This window comes from Tubulanus polymorphus, chromosome 5, assembly GCF_964204645.1.
Source record: "Tubulanus polymorphus chromosome 5, tnTubPoly1.2, whole genome shotgun sequence".
Lineage (NCBI taxonomy): Eukaryota > Metazoa > Nemertea > Palaeonemertea > Tubulaniformes > Tubulanidae > Tubulanus > Tubulanus polymorphus.
The window spans coordinates 17976055-17991520 of NC_134029.1; the positions used below are offsets into that span (position 1 = coordinate 17976055).

Below are 15466 nucleotides of genomic sequence, written 5' to 3' on the forward strand. Positions count from 1 at the left end.
GGATTTTTTCGAAAGGACTTTTCTTGTCTACAGCAAATAAGATTTTGCAACAAGGTTTCACAAGATTACTCTGTTAATCCCTTCCATACAAGGCCGACTGACGAGTTGTTACGCTGTCAATGCGCGTGTATGCGCATGTGTTCCGAGGGTTTAATGACGCGAATCAATGCAGAATCATCATTACGAGAGAGTGTCCTATTTCCACGGCGATTCAACTGCTCGTAAATTCCGACACAATTTTCCAGACGAGTCTGATTAAAACTCGCGGCGGCAGCGCAGCGAGACATAAAACAGAAATGTTTCGCGCGAAAGTCCATCGCCATTAAATCCGCAATGACAATCAATATCAGTCGACTGTTACGACGCTGATGAACGTCAGTGACATTTAACATTCTCATCCGGTTACAAGCCGTAATCTATCAGACACAGAGAAGCACGGCGGGAACCTTCCACGATTCCGAAGCTGATTGGCGTGTTTTTTTGTTTTTGTTTTACGATTATTGAAGAAGAAAAAACTAACCTTTTTAAACTCCACATTTCCGATGTGTAAAACGGCGGACAAAACAGCGAACAACCTGAAAATATCGCAATCACGTTCATTCATTACATAACTGGCAGGGACCCGAGATCCATCATTTCTGGATATAAGGAGTTTGAAAGAAAAACTTTTGAATTTTGAAGAAGCGTCTGCATTGTGTTCATATTGCAATTTATCTAAAAATCATTACTGTTTATCTCGGTAAATTAACCATTAATTTGATGGTTTAGTAAGCAAACTTTTATCCTATATACCACTAAACTCGGTTTTTAATTTGGTTACTGCCTAGTCGGGTAAAAAAATCTACTGTACAACAACGAACTAGATAAAAATTTAAAATTTCTATTTCTCAAAATTGAAGGACTTATAAAGGAGTTTTAGCTATTTTGCTCTAATAAAAGGAGTTTTAAGCATCTTCAAAAGAATGTTCAGTTTAGAAGGAGTTTTTAAGGAATTAAGGAGTCGTTGAGACCCTGACTGAGTTAGATAATCGTAATACCGTCTTTGAGTTTCTTGTGAAAATCCGACTATTTCCATTGATTGTTTGAGTCGTTCGAATTCATGCGCCTCGTCCACTATTTCCCCGTCTACATCTTCTAACGTATAACATTTACTCTACAATAGCAACAACAACGATGATGATAAACATCTGATTTTAACAATCAGAGAAAACCAATTAATACTCCATAATTCAACAGAAAACTAGGTCCTGGGCAATGAATTGTCTTTTTTTCAAGGACAATGAGTTCCAGTGGCAACCCTTACTACTCGGGCATGTATGTTTTTTTCTAAATCTTAAAATAGGGATTGACCCTGGTCTGTTGTTAATCATTTGATTGGTAGATTCTTATGACTTTTTTTGATTTGGTATCCCTGACAAACCCACCACACCTGTTAGGAGCAGAACAGGAGGTTTGATTTTGATATTAAAGTACAAATCGTAAATCAAAATTTCTTAAAATACGGTCCGACATTGTTCTTGTCCCTTGAAAATTTTATCCGTACAAAGCATTAAGGGTTGTTATTTCTGCACTTTCTCTGTTGCTGACTGCTTAAGTATTCCAATTTTTCAATCTAAGGTTTCGGGGGCAGGACCCCCAAACCCTGCTAAGTACTTTGCACAATCGGCACCCTTTACAGGACAGCCAAATACTGTCAAGGTATTGTTCTAGATCATACCCAATACTTTGAGAACAAATACTTTGAGGTCAGGGAAATGCCACATAGTCAAACAATTGATCGTAGTCAGACAATGAACGAATGAATCAATATTTCATTTTATCATTAGCAACAAAATCCATCATACATTATCATTATGATCTGAAAAATTTTCAGGCTACTTATACTGATATAGTCTTTAAGCCGAACGATATAATGAAGGACCTCCAGCAAGCGAAGGTGCCTGTGCATACAGTGGCCGAAGGCCCAGATTTCATGAGCGTGTCGCAATGAACACTAGTAGATGGTAGTCGTACCTGATTTAAGTAGTGGAAGTCTTCGACATTGGTGAGCGAAAGCTGTTCCCTCTCTTGCTCACTAGCACCAGCCAGTAAATAATAAAACACATGGTAATTTCTGTAAATTGGAAATAGAGAGAAGAGTTTTAAAATTCTGTATCATTAAACAACCGGGGTGGGAAGTCCAGGACGATGATATACGCAGTAGATATAACTATTTTCTGGTAAGGGCATCGACAGTATTTTGCAAGTGCTATTCAACTTAAGATGCTACCATGGACTAGTTACTCTAGTTTGCGTACAGGAATAAATTTGATGAACTCCAGAACTATCCCATCCTTACAGTTTGGTTTTCACATTTTTCCACAATAAAATGCTAGGATTTTGCACTTTTTCATAATAACACAAGGGGTTACCGACCCCTACTTGGGTTCATCAGCAGTCAAAGCGTTTCTATTCAAATATGACAGTAATAATCGAAGTCAGCTCATGCACTAAATCACTTTTGAAAAAAAGAAGTCCAATTTCTCGTTATCAAAGAAAGGTTTGGCCGATACAACTTTTGAGCAACTGGTTCCTGGCTTGTGATTTCAGGTGAACAGAACAAAAAAACTCAAGTACGTGATGATTTTTTCTGCAATACTACGCAACCCGCCCACTCGAGTTGGAAATATGCTCTATGTAATGGTATCAATGATGGAAAGAGATGCAGACACTATACGTGATAAGCGATGATAGATGACTGATGAAAAACAACGTCCGTCCGTATTTACAAACATTGCAAATATCAACCAATCACATTCACATTAAAGCCTAGCGTACATCGAGACTGCGATTGGACACAACTAGTTGCCGGATAGCTTTCGGCACATGAGAGGAACAGGCTGGATACAATCAGTTGCTAAATTAACGAATTTGTAGATGTGAGCGAGCCTATGACTGCTAAGCGTCCATCTATCACCAGTTCCAGCCGGGTTACCCATGTTCTACTTTTGAGCAACTAGTTGTACTCAGTTACTTTCATATCCTTCAACGCTTCATAATCAACAACACGTGGTTGCAACTGACTAAAACAAAGCACGTGACTTCAGATGCCCTCAAGGTGTTTGCTAGATATCACATCTCAGTTGCTGTCGATGTACGCGCTATGGACCTAGCATGAGCCACGCAGTTGCTGGTTTTTACTAAATTTTCGATGTGCGCAGGGTACTCGCTCACTAGCAACTAGTTGTCTCCGGTCGCTTTGTCAATGTACGCTAAGCTTAATACTGTCACGGAGGAACCACGAAAAACACCTAAATAGGTACTTCCAAATCTGCAATCGCATTCTATAACGAAGAATTCAAAGCGCTTCGTTGTGTCCCAGGAGGTGTAAATCAACCCGATTCGAGAACTCGTCGTTGTTCCCCAGAACCATTCGCGATAGGAACCATCTGGAAGATCGTCGAGTTACGCAGTTACCACTGATCAATTTAAATCAATGATCAGTAGAAAGTTTGATCGCTACTAAGTATCTCGCTCTCTATCACATCGTTGACACATACTAAATCTCCAGGAGTTTTAAGCTAAGCTCAGTTCGACTTACGACTCGATCGTCACGTCAGAACGGTCTGCGATTTTTTCTTCGTGAATTTACTTACGACCGCAACTTTTAGCCAAAAAAAAAAGAAGTAAGATGCTTTTTTATGCCATAAAAACGGTAACAATAATGCTTCGATACATTGATACCTTGTATGCCTTATCTAAGAGGTTCTCTGAGAGTGGATGCGCGCTACGTCATCAATATTGGCATTTCAAAATAACAATTGCGATTCTTAATTTTGGTGTTTATTTTGAAACTAAATATATTTCATAACTCATATTTCATTTTGATAAATTATAATAATCGTTTTTGATAGGATGTGCAAGAAACAAGATCCTCCAGGTACAAAAATTTGTCCGCTGCACATGACCCACTGACATTCAGATGAATCATGTTGGCTACATTTGGTGGTAAGTACATATTGGCAATTTAACTGGATTGAATAGTCGAAAATAGAAACTAGTCTCACCCTAATATTGATGATGTAGTGCATATCTCCTTGCACGCTACCCTAATCCATCAATTATAAAAAAGACAGGAAAATTAATTGATAAGAAAATATAAGATATGAAATAAGATATAAGATATGAAATAAGATATGAAATTAGATCAATTCAAAGATGAACGATGATATATAAAATTGTAATTGTAATTTTGATGACGTAGTGCACATTGACTCAAACACTAGGTAACGCATAGTAGTTAGCAATGTATGTAAGCATTCTTGTAACAGTTATTACAACAAAAAGAATTCTTTCCAACAAAATGCAATAGTCATTTCGTTGCTCAATTCAGTAGACTGGGTTAAGTCGTTAGGTCTTCACGTGCTGGCTGGCCTAAATTTGAATCATTGATCCTGAATTCACGGGGTTCCAATGATTTTAGTCGAAGTTCCTCTACGGCCTCTCTCCGATCAATACGGGAAGAAATCCTGAAACTGCTTATCATGCCTCGAGGTTGAGAGATAAATAAAGCGGATACAGATTTCAAACTAAATCATACCTTTCATTCGCCTCTTGTGAAACAATTCTAGTCTTTTCTAGCAAATATTTCTCTACTATAGCACTGAAAAAAATCAATAAAACAATACATCATTCAAACGTAGATCCAATATAGGAGAAAGTTCATAAATCTGTAAACTTTTTGGTCATTCCAGAATTCAGTGACTCCTTGAAGAGTAATCAAAGAGAAAAAAAATGTTTTCAAATTCAAGGCAGTTTAAATGGTCACCACGGTAAGTTATGGCAGCCATTTCAAGTCAAATTTCAACTAAGAAGTGGTGCTGATAGCCTGATAATGTACATGGTCCCTTTTTGTGGGAGACAAATGAGAAGCTTAATCTTGAATAGTTGTAATCAGTGAACCTACATCATTAACCACTACCAAGTTTTTACTAGGGGTGCAGGAACACGTCACCATGTGCACTTAAAAGTGGTTTGAAATACTTGATTATCTGACAATTACAACATTCAACGCCCCCTGGTGAACATTTACATAAACCAATGACCTTGAAACTCGCCACAATCATAGAACGTGTCATAAGTTACAACTTTGCATGAGTGATAATGAAATGTGCATAGATCCGAATGAAGTTATCCCATTCAATGTGAGACGTTTCCTACAACAATTATCAAATATCAATACGATATTTTCCTCAAAAGCTATTCTCCTCATGATATCCATGTATGCAGATTATACTGATTTTGGGTTTTCCGTAATGATGATTTTGTCACTTGGAAGCAATAAATCCCTATTGACTTGATTAGTCTGAATCAAAGTCCGTAGCACCATCACATAATCGTGAAATTTAATTGGTGCAGTCATCTATGCACTACAATTCATAACAATGTCGGACCACTCAGTGTGCGACCAAATTTATGATAGTTTTTATGAAAAATCACGGTAACATATAAGAAACACTGCGTACTTTTAGCAAAAAAGTGTGAGAATAACAATAGGGTTCCTATCACCATTGAAGAGACACTATATCTGTGTTGTGTTATTCCAGGGGTCCTATCTATGGAACTGGGTCCCAGTATCATAGATGTAGTAATCTTATCATTAAGTAGTAATCTATGGGTGTCCCGTTGATCATGCCAGAAACAAAATATACTGAGTTACTAAACTGGCATTTTCCAAAAATTCAAGAAGTTCGAAGTAGTGTAGCATAATTTCCCTATTTAGAGCGTAAAAATCCCCAATTCTTCAGAGTAGCTAAAATCCCCCACCTATTGAATGGAGAGCAATAGACACAATCTGAAGGTAAATTTATTCAAATTTCAGTATCGTATTACATAATCTTAAGTTCACTCATACTAGAAGTTATCACACAGCTAAAAAATAACGTAAGTTAAAAAGAGTTCATTACACAGTTCAGTTGGTATATGAACCAATGCTCAAGTGATTTTTAACTAAAATTGTAGTACCAAAAAAATTCCCTGATAGTCAAACACATCTAGGCCGTGTCTACGTGCGAGCTGGTTAAATTCATTTTCAATCATTCTGTAATCATTCGAATGCGAAACTGGTATTTAATATAGTGCGTCTACAGTTGTAGAACGCGGATAAAAATGAATGCAGATGGATAGAGTCCTGTTAAGTATTTGGAATGGTCGGAATTTTGCCATTCTAATTAAGAATGGACCAAGTGTTCTAGCAAGAAGTCTGTTCCATTTCAGAGCTGTCTAACCTGGACCGACTTAAAAGACCAATCCAGGAAAGTTGCAAATTTTGGAACAGATGAAATCTGAGTGCGTGGACAGAAAAACTGGTTCCAGGTCCATTCTAAATCGTACTCGGCAGTATGAATTCAACGTAAAATAAACCGGTCAGTCACTAAATCGGCACAAACCGATGAGTATAAGTATTCAGATTTCATATCATTTTATATCATCTTAATATCTGTCTCCTGCATGTGGAGTGTCTGTTTTAATTGTCTGAAAATGACCTACAATTTACGATAGATTGATATGTCCAAACTGCAGTCATCAAAATTGTTTGAATAAATAACAGCCACTCATAAATCAATCATTTAGATATAAATTTGAGAAAAATACTTGACAAGAGACATCTTGCGGGGCCAGTAACAACTATCTGAAGTCAATTCAGGTCTCGTTAATAGTGGATCTAATGAATGCAGATTCAATGAATTCCCAGTTTATACTAGCATAGACACTGAATCGGCCAGCCCTGGTTAACTTTACAGGGTCCCGACAGATCAGCCATTCCAGAATTAAAGGACTTTTCAACTGATTGTTATATGAGAATATTTCATATTTCGAGGAGTGTATGCATCAGTTTCATATCCCAATTACGGTACACTCTCCTAAATCGGTACTGTTTATCTCAGTATACCGTTGATTCGGTGACTTAATAAGCAAATCCTTCACACTGATTAACCCCGGTTAATTAGTGTAACTAATGAACATTAATGTAATCTAACGTATTTACGTATTGTATATTTAATTGCTATTTGAATTGAAAATAAATTCATATTTATTCATTCAATTTAACTTCGGTTTCTAATTCAGTAACCACCTAAACCATCTAATTCGGTGGAATCTGTGAGTATTGGCTTGTGACTTACTAAAATAGGCCTAAAACCTAAAAATTTTCAAATTGCCAATTTCTCAAAATTCAAGGATATTCAAGGACTTTGAAAAACATTTTTGGTTTAGAAGGAGTTTTCAAGGAATCAAGGAGTCGTAGGGACCCTGCTTTGTACCGTCGGGGGTGTCCACTCAATAAATCATATCACGTCAATATCCAAATATTGTTCAAATTACGCACGCAATCTAATATTCATCGAGAAATAAATTCATTTATTTGAACTTCATTCGAAGGGTACTGGCGGGAAAGGGTTAAGCTGACCATTGTATACACAACTGTGGTTGAACAACAATAATTGATGGAATCGTGGTTTAATTGTGTTAGTTAGAGCATCAGGAATGTTACAGATATAACACCATAAACCATCCACGTGCATACACCCATCCACCTACGCTAAGCTGTAACTGCGTGTACCCGCAGCGGTTATACAACACTTAAAACTAAACAACTGAATGGACTGTAAGTCATTATTTCGAAAGCGTTAACCGACACAGGTAAAAATTTGATACAGTTAAAAGATCGCATACAAGTAAAACACTAATGAATGCTAAAAAAAAACAATAGCAATCGATACACATAACAACTCTTTATGCGTGTCTCCTGGCGTTGACGTGTACCGTATGATCCACTGATGACCTACTCACAAATACAAATCACCGAGAATTTTGCATGAATCTGAAAGTTGTTGCATCCAATCTATAGGTCGCACTCCACTAAAATTTCATGCCCGTAGCCAGGGAGGCAGTTGGTAAGGGATGGACAAACCTAATATATATACACAGAGTTGCCACTTATGTGAAGCTAAAAATCCGGAAAATAAGTCGGGGGTCTGGGGGACATCCCCCAAAAAAAATTTTGAAATTAGAACGCCAGGAGATGCGTTCTGGCGCAATACGCGTTATAGGCCTCACTTTCATTACCGCCTATAGATCTTTTTTTCAAATAGCGATTGGTTCCGTCAAATACACCTCATACATAAACCAGAGAGCCAAAAAACAAACGAAGCGTCAATCGATTTCGATCGTCGCGTCATCTTGGTTTAATCGTGTACTGCGGGGTTGTTGCCACTACGTGGCAGCACAATACGGCTTTTTCGAACCCTCTACGGAGCCGTCACGTTTTGATGTTTAGGGTCGAATCCCGAATTGATTTTATTTCTTTCGCGATGTTTTCTTTTGTGGTTATTTGACTTCTCCCGAAAATCCGGAAATGAAATTGGATTTTTTTAAAATCCGGAATTCCGGAGAAATCCGGAGAAGTGGCAACACTGTATACAATTAGTTCAAATTCAAAGATTCATCCATATGAATTTCACTGATTTTTAGAACTAGGGGTCCATGGAAACGATGCCCACTCGGTGTTTGAAATGCTCGACAATCCGACAAAAAATGTTTAAGAAGTGCTGAATTCAACAAAGGCTGGATACAAGAAATTCCACGTTGCTCAAGATAGATGAACGAAAAACTTACCCATGAACCATACCGTTTTCCTTATAGTTGACCTGGATATATTTACCAAATCGACTGGAATTATTGTTGTGCACGGTTTTAGCGTTTCCAAAAGCCTAAAAAAGCGAAAATAAAAAATGCTTGACAATAAAAAACTTCGTTAATTATCGTAGATTATTACATGATAGATACAGATACGCGCATTCCAATATATAGTATACATGTTGTATTAACGACAATGAACGAACAATGTCGATAGCTACCATATAGCATAGATCGGTTTGAACAGAAATATGAAATCAAAATGCTCAAATGGGATCCCTATAAAATTATAATTTTCCGGAATAAAATTCATATTTCTGAGGGATAATTACTCGCAGTTAGCGGAGGGTATAGTTCCCGAGAAGGGTAACTTCTAAAATGCGCCCCATCCTGAAGGAAATATTTTCCAGAAAAGACATCGTCCATACATTAAGAGCCTAATTAAGTTTAAAGTTTTATTATATTCCCTGTGTTTTCCTCAAGAGAAATTAGTTCCCCGTTTTTTTTTTCCTGTTTTCTAGAATTGTGGTCACCCTGCTAATGTATTACAACATTTTTGTAAAGATTTTTAAGCGTAAAAAATAAACAGTGAATAGAAATAAGAGATATAGGGACTCTGGTAATGGATGCCATCAATCATAAATGGCAAGGGTCTGCATACTGCAATTATCAAACCATAATAATGAGGATTATGTTATTCAAAACCGATCTACACCTGGAAAACTTTGTAGTCTCTGATCTTTCAGATAACCTTATCATTGGTCTAACCATGGACATATAAACTAGTTTATACGTCCATGGTCAAACTAGATTCCGCAATACAAATCACAAGTTCCCAATAGAAACTGGTAGATGTAATAATATAGAGCTTGCTGAAAGAACATGTCAATTGCACAATAATGGGATTGGGGACAAATATCACAGTTCATAGTTAAATGATAGCAGGGAATTATATCTGGACAGGAGATTCTATACAATCCCAAACTTTTTCCAATAGGGCCTTAAGATAGAGTCGATCTGCGCAATCTGTGTATTGTTGTCGGTAAAATTATGAGAATTTTCACTAGATTCCCTATAAAACTCTCTGCTCATGAGTATATACCAATATTCAACTATGTACCTATGTACTGTAGGCCTACGTAGTATAGGCCCAAAATAGCCGTGATCGCGTAAGCATTTTTGGCCAAAAATGTCGGACCAAACGTCGAGTCAGATTTGAGCATGGGAAAAATTATTTTGCGTGTGAATTGCTACTGGTTCTGGAAGTGACTCACTTCACTTTTTAAGTATTGTTTAGTATCAAGTGAGTAGTTTACTTGTTAGTGGTTTATGTGCCTCACTTTAGGCATTGGCCAAATTTGACTCCTGGCCTGGTTGGTGTCAATTTGTCCAGGGCCAAATCGTCTCAGTAAGGTCATGGCTGTTTCATTTTATGTACTGAAACGCTTAAATTGTCTTTTAATTAAAACCAGAGTTTGTCAAATAAAGTAAAAGTATCTGAATTGAATAGCCTTGTTATTCACGCCATCTGAATTTATGGGAACCCCATCGGGACCGAGCCGATTTCTAACTTAAGACACCGTCGAAAATCTGATGGAACGTTTTTTTCATGAGCTACCAGTGGTTGTGACAAATTCCCGCTCCCTACAGAGACATCGGCGACGCAATTAAAACCTAACAGACCGCGACATATGAAGCACTTCGCTGTAATTGCGACTGCTCGCAGAAAATTATACACTCCAACGTGATGCCTGAAGCTGGGAGCGTCTCGAAATGTGAACGAACTCGCCGGATATTTTTAAACTCTATTGAGTCACATTGAAATTTTCTGAATTTATCGTTACGGTCGTGAACTGAGGTAATTCCGGTTCACATGCTTGACGGGGGTTTGACTAAGAAGAAAATAAATCAAACTTAACCCATTCACTGAGTCTACACCGCAGTGCAATGTATAAATCGGTGATTGACTTTGCTAATACACTGCACCACGGTGTAATTTTTTAAACGTCTTTTTCTCTAATGAAGATGGTGACATCGGTCAAACACAGTTAGATATAAGTAACTATTGATACACCTCACCGCACCGTATAGAAGCATTATAGCGGATGCCTGTTATTGATGCACGGGGCTGGAATTTTTCAAAATTTTCCCGCACATTAGGGTACTAATTAGTCAGCACCGAAAGGGTTAAGCACACGACACGAGCAACTTACAGGCCTGATGGTCAGTATGTTTTATTCGATTTTGATGAAATGATTGTAGGTTACATTTGACAAAATACACTTTCTGCTATAATCATATTTACACGGTATAATCGTAACACAGACAGATGGCAGGACCAAATACTTAGGGTTCAATAAGGTTTTTCCCTCCGTCTCGATGATTTGCATGATTTATGCGTAAAAAATAGAACTCGATTCTAATGAATTAAATTTAAATGATTGAGCAATTCAATGGCGTGGCTAATTAACATATTCCAGACATCCATGCCTACGGTGCCATTTTGGGGGAAAAAAGCTATTTCATCCAACTCGTTCACAATCATCAACGACAAATTTTCTGTGGTCCTCGTAAAATGTCCCCCAAAAACAAAATCAACTCAAGATTTCATTAAAATCAGTCTTGGAATACAAGATAAAATAATATGAAATAACTCCAGAAGTGAAACAGTACTGCTGGTTCACGAGAAACCCTGCAGCTAATCCAATCAAAGAGGAGATATCGCTCTCTGATTGGCTTTAGAAACTGATATTTTCATGAAAAACCCCACATTGTCAAATGAATGTACTAACTGAAACAATTTTAGACCATTTAGGAAATAAGATTGATAGAAATTTTTGGCCTATGGCAAAAAATCAGACAGCCAGGTCGTGAGCAGCATGGTACCTGGTACATTATATGATACAAACGGTCAAAACTCATGCTTTCATGGTAAGGACAATTTTTCGATTTTTTTCTCTGATTTTTCTCGTTAAGAAAATAATTTTAAGGTAGGTTACTGGTATGGCCCAATGTTTTTCGCCACCTGCATAAAAGGGTTAATCTACCGTATATTCACCACGAAGATTAACGTATCATGAGATAGCCCCCTGCGTATAAATGGCTTTTCGCCCCCGCCGCCGTCTAAAATGGTTCGTTTGTTCGTTCGAAGTTGATTAAACTCTGACTGATGTCGTCGTCGTTGTCGTCATCATCGCAAAAACTAAGCAACGATTCGTAAATTTCCTCTGGGAAAATGACAGATGATCATGTAGAGAGCTACGGAGACCGTGTATAAGCACCCTCTCTACGAGTATGCTGGCTTAAGATGACAATTTCATACATCTGTGTAATGGGTTTACGCCATCTTTCTTGGGAGGCTAGTTACTGGCCGTTTCAAATTCTGGGGGCCAAGTAAAACTTAACTCCCAATCAGTTTTACATCCGGAACATTCTAAGATGGGCAGAAGTATCCAGCCCGAAATATCAACAAGTTTGTTTCTCATGATTATGGTCTATACCAACTAGGACTGGCTGGTATTGAAACGGTTTTTACAATTACCAGTCATATAAATAAGAGATTAAGACTGGCTGGTATAGTACATCCTTCGACTGAAAGGTATTTGATTGTTTGATCGACATTCCGTTTAGGTCAATTCTGATATCGATAAAACAAAGGGAAATCGAATCACTGCTCAATTTTGTATTTAACAAAGCCATACCGTTTATACGGCCCTGATTCAGGTCCCGCGAACTCAAAGAAAATGCCTGAGATGAGATGACTGGTTAAGCTAGTGATGTTAAAGATGTTTTTGTCCTTTGAAGTCGATTATGTTAGAAGTCTACAGGTGGTAAATTAGAATTACTTGGATTTGTTTTTATTCAATGATTGGAAGGCTGTCTTGAAACCAGTGACGAAGACAACTTAATCTAGATGCGGTTGATAACAGCTCTGCGTGTTTGAATACTGACTTCACCAAAACCATCCTCATATTCTCAAAAAAATGTGCTTCATACCGCCTAACAATTACTTGAATTACTTACGATTACTTATATAACTATAGTTCCTAATCGAAAACTTTCATCAGTTATTTGGGGTGGAATCGCTAATCTAGTAGATGTTTAAAGATGATATCATAAAAATAATTATCTTTCCTCAACACATTTGTGCAGATTTGTACCAATGAGTAAAATTCATGTATATCAACAAAAATATGCCATGCCGATCCTCCTTAATCAATTTTTGCTATTAAGGTCAATAAAGTCTCAGTTTCTTTCATGTAAAGGCTCAATTATTGATGGCTACAGCTGTACTTCATACTCATACAAAATTATGAGACATCTATTGTTGTACCGTTTCAGGTTACAGAGACTGGAGAAGTCGATTTCTCCAATAAACAACAAATTTTCCAGATTCCACGCAGTTCATCTTAGTGCTTGCAATGTAGAATGAAGGCGTATTGTACTATACATTCAGTTATATGAGATTTCTATTTCGAGGATTCCCTCTCCCCTACAATAGGGCCTATGTATACATATATATATATAACAACTGTTCACACGGGCCCCAGCCCATTTGGCGGGCCAAACTTGGCCTGACCTGACCAAAAACGTCGGACCCGGCCAGAGCCAAATTTTAGCATGAGACAAATGATTACGTTTGAATTGCAACTGGTACCGGAAATGACCCACTTCGCTTTGTTTGAGCATTGTTTAGTATCGAGTGAATGGTTTACGTATGAATGCGCTTTCTAATTATTAGACATGGGCCAAATTTGGCTCGAGTCTGATCCATGCCAATTGAGCCTGGACCAAATCGTCTCCATGTGATCGTGGCTAAAATGTTTTCAATACCTAATTATTCTTATCCTATAAGAGTTTATCCAATTTTTGGTATCAGTTTCATTTCATCTATGCGATGCCAGACCTTGACACAACCCCAGTTTTGCCGGCTTTGATAACCCGCACCACGGAAAGCTTTGCAGCTTTATTTTCATGTTCATGCTCGATGTGTGCATTAGACTTTAACGAAGTCATCTAAAAACATAAAGTTAGTGAAGCTTTGATATTTTGGAAGATCAATTTCTCTCATATGACATCTGATTAATAGCCTAGATATATCTACTATTATAACCTAGTACTGGAATTGAGCTAGGTTATAGAAATGACATTTTGAATCATACAGGCATATTGTACTTCAAGGCTTTATGCTTCCTGATATTGATAACCGAAAACAATTTAATTAGAACAAAATGAGGGCCAATAGGCCTATATAATATAAACAGAAAATCAGGCTTAACGTATCGACCATTGAAACTAAAACCTTATTACCTAAGGTATGCATATATTCATTATCTTTAGTTATGACTTAGAGATTGAATTGGCTCTATAGAAATACCTTATCTCTTCGAGATACATATTTCAGTCATTGTCGAAGCGAAGAGTTGAGTTTATTAAGTAACCGACGAACAGTTGAAAGCGGTAAGTTGAAATAGTTTGTATTCATCAAACGCCCGCTAATTATCAAACAATTTGCAGTTCACAGTAATCGACATATAACTACCACACGGTTTCCACACACCGCGCTGAACTATCAAACTCATCACTAACCTTTATTCGACAAATATCTGCGCACGAACAGTCGCAACCGAATGAGATTAAAATGCCTCTCAAAATCAGAAACAAAGTTTCCACGAGTGACGTACTTTTAAATGCAATCAACATGCACGAAGCTCGATAAATATAATTCTAGAGAGTATCTTCTGATGATACGAGAACCGCAATTGTCGCGTCAAAGTTTGAAAGCGCAGGTTACCTTTAAGTTTCTAATCAAGAAAAGAATTAAATAAAACATCTTTTGATGGCAAAATCTTGAATGTCACGTATCCTGTCGGGATAGTTTCATTTCAATTATTGGTATCCCACCCAACAAAAAGGTTTCTAGTTCATTTATCAGTTCAATGAATAAGGGGAGCTGCAAACTCGCTAACAATACTACTATGTGCATCAGCAAGTATTCAGATACTTTTTTCTTCTTTTTTTCCTATTTTTGCATTTGGTCTAGATGATAGTTTCTATCATCTATGTATGCCGATGATAGTGCTATCATCTATGTACGCCTAATATATTTCCTTTACACTTGCGTATAATGCATTCTAAAAGCCGTTTGTAAGTCAATTCTGTAAGTTCTATGTACTGATGTATATAAGGTCCTATGGCAAAATTAAAGTTCTTGTAAAAAAGAAAACGAACTAAGGGCGCACAGACACCATGTCCAATTAGTGAAATACTTAGAAATCTGACTTATCCAATATTAGACGCCCCCTGGTGAATAAAACAGAAACCAATGACCTTTCAATCTCACCAAAATCGTAGAGCATAACATGAGTTACGATTATGCAATAGATAGTGGTAACAAAATATGCGTAGGAACCAATGTTGTATATTATTCAGGGATGAAAACAACTGCCGAAAACCGTCTTAAGGAGCACTCCTATTTACGGAGTGCTCCGATGTGACGCCCGCGATTGAGGTGATTAAAGCGATTGAGGTGATTTACACTGTTCTCAGGAATAAAGAAAATGTGAGAAAAAGTCGGAAATCCGTCTATGGTTGGAAGATTTTCATCCCTGTATTGTATATTGTTGTATAACATTGTACATTATTCAATATTCAACATGCCCTGCAGGGGGAAACGGAATTCATGGGTTATGGGGATGCATCTTCATGTGTTCTATGACAGTGATATTAAATATCAAGACTATTAGATATAAAGACCTTTCAATATTCCCTCAAGGAGTCCAGGTTCAAG

The 15466-nt window shown here is 37.4% G+C and overlaps 1 protein-coding gene across 5 annotated transcripts in view; it reads right to left on the bottom strand.

Moving 5' to 3' along the window:
* LOC141904907 (unconventional myosin-IXb-like) overlaps positions 1 to 15466 on the bottom strand; it is a 73636-nt gene that overhangs the window by 46259 nt on the left and 11911 nt on the right. For all 5 annotated transcript variants that reach the window (XM_074793522.1, XM_074793520.1, XM_074793518.1 and 2 more), the window contains 5 exons: positions 8656 to 8750; positions 4580 to 4642; positions 2014 to 2113; positions 1038 to 1153; positions 521 to 575 (listed from right to left, as the gene is read on the bottom strand). In XM_074793522.1, coding sequence (XP_074649623.1) covers positions 521 to 575; positions 1038 to 1153; positions 2014 to 2113; positions 4580 to 4642; positions 8656 to 8750 — 429 coding nt within the window. The remainder of the gene's footprint in view (positions 1 to 520; positions 576 to 1037; positions 1154 to 2013; positions 2114 to 4579; positions 4643 to 8655; positions 8751 to 15466) is intronic.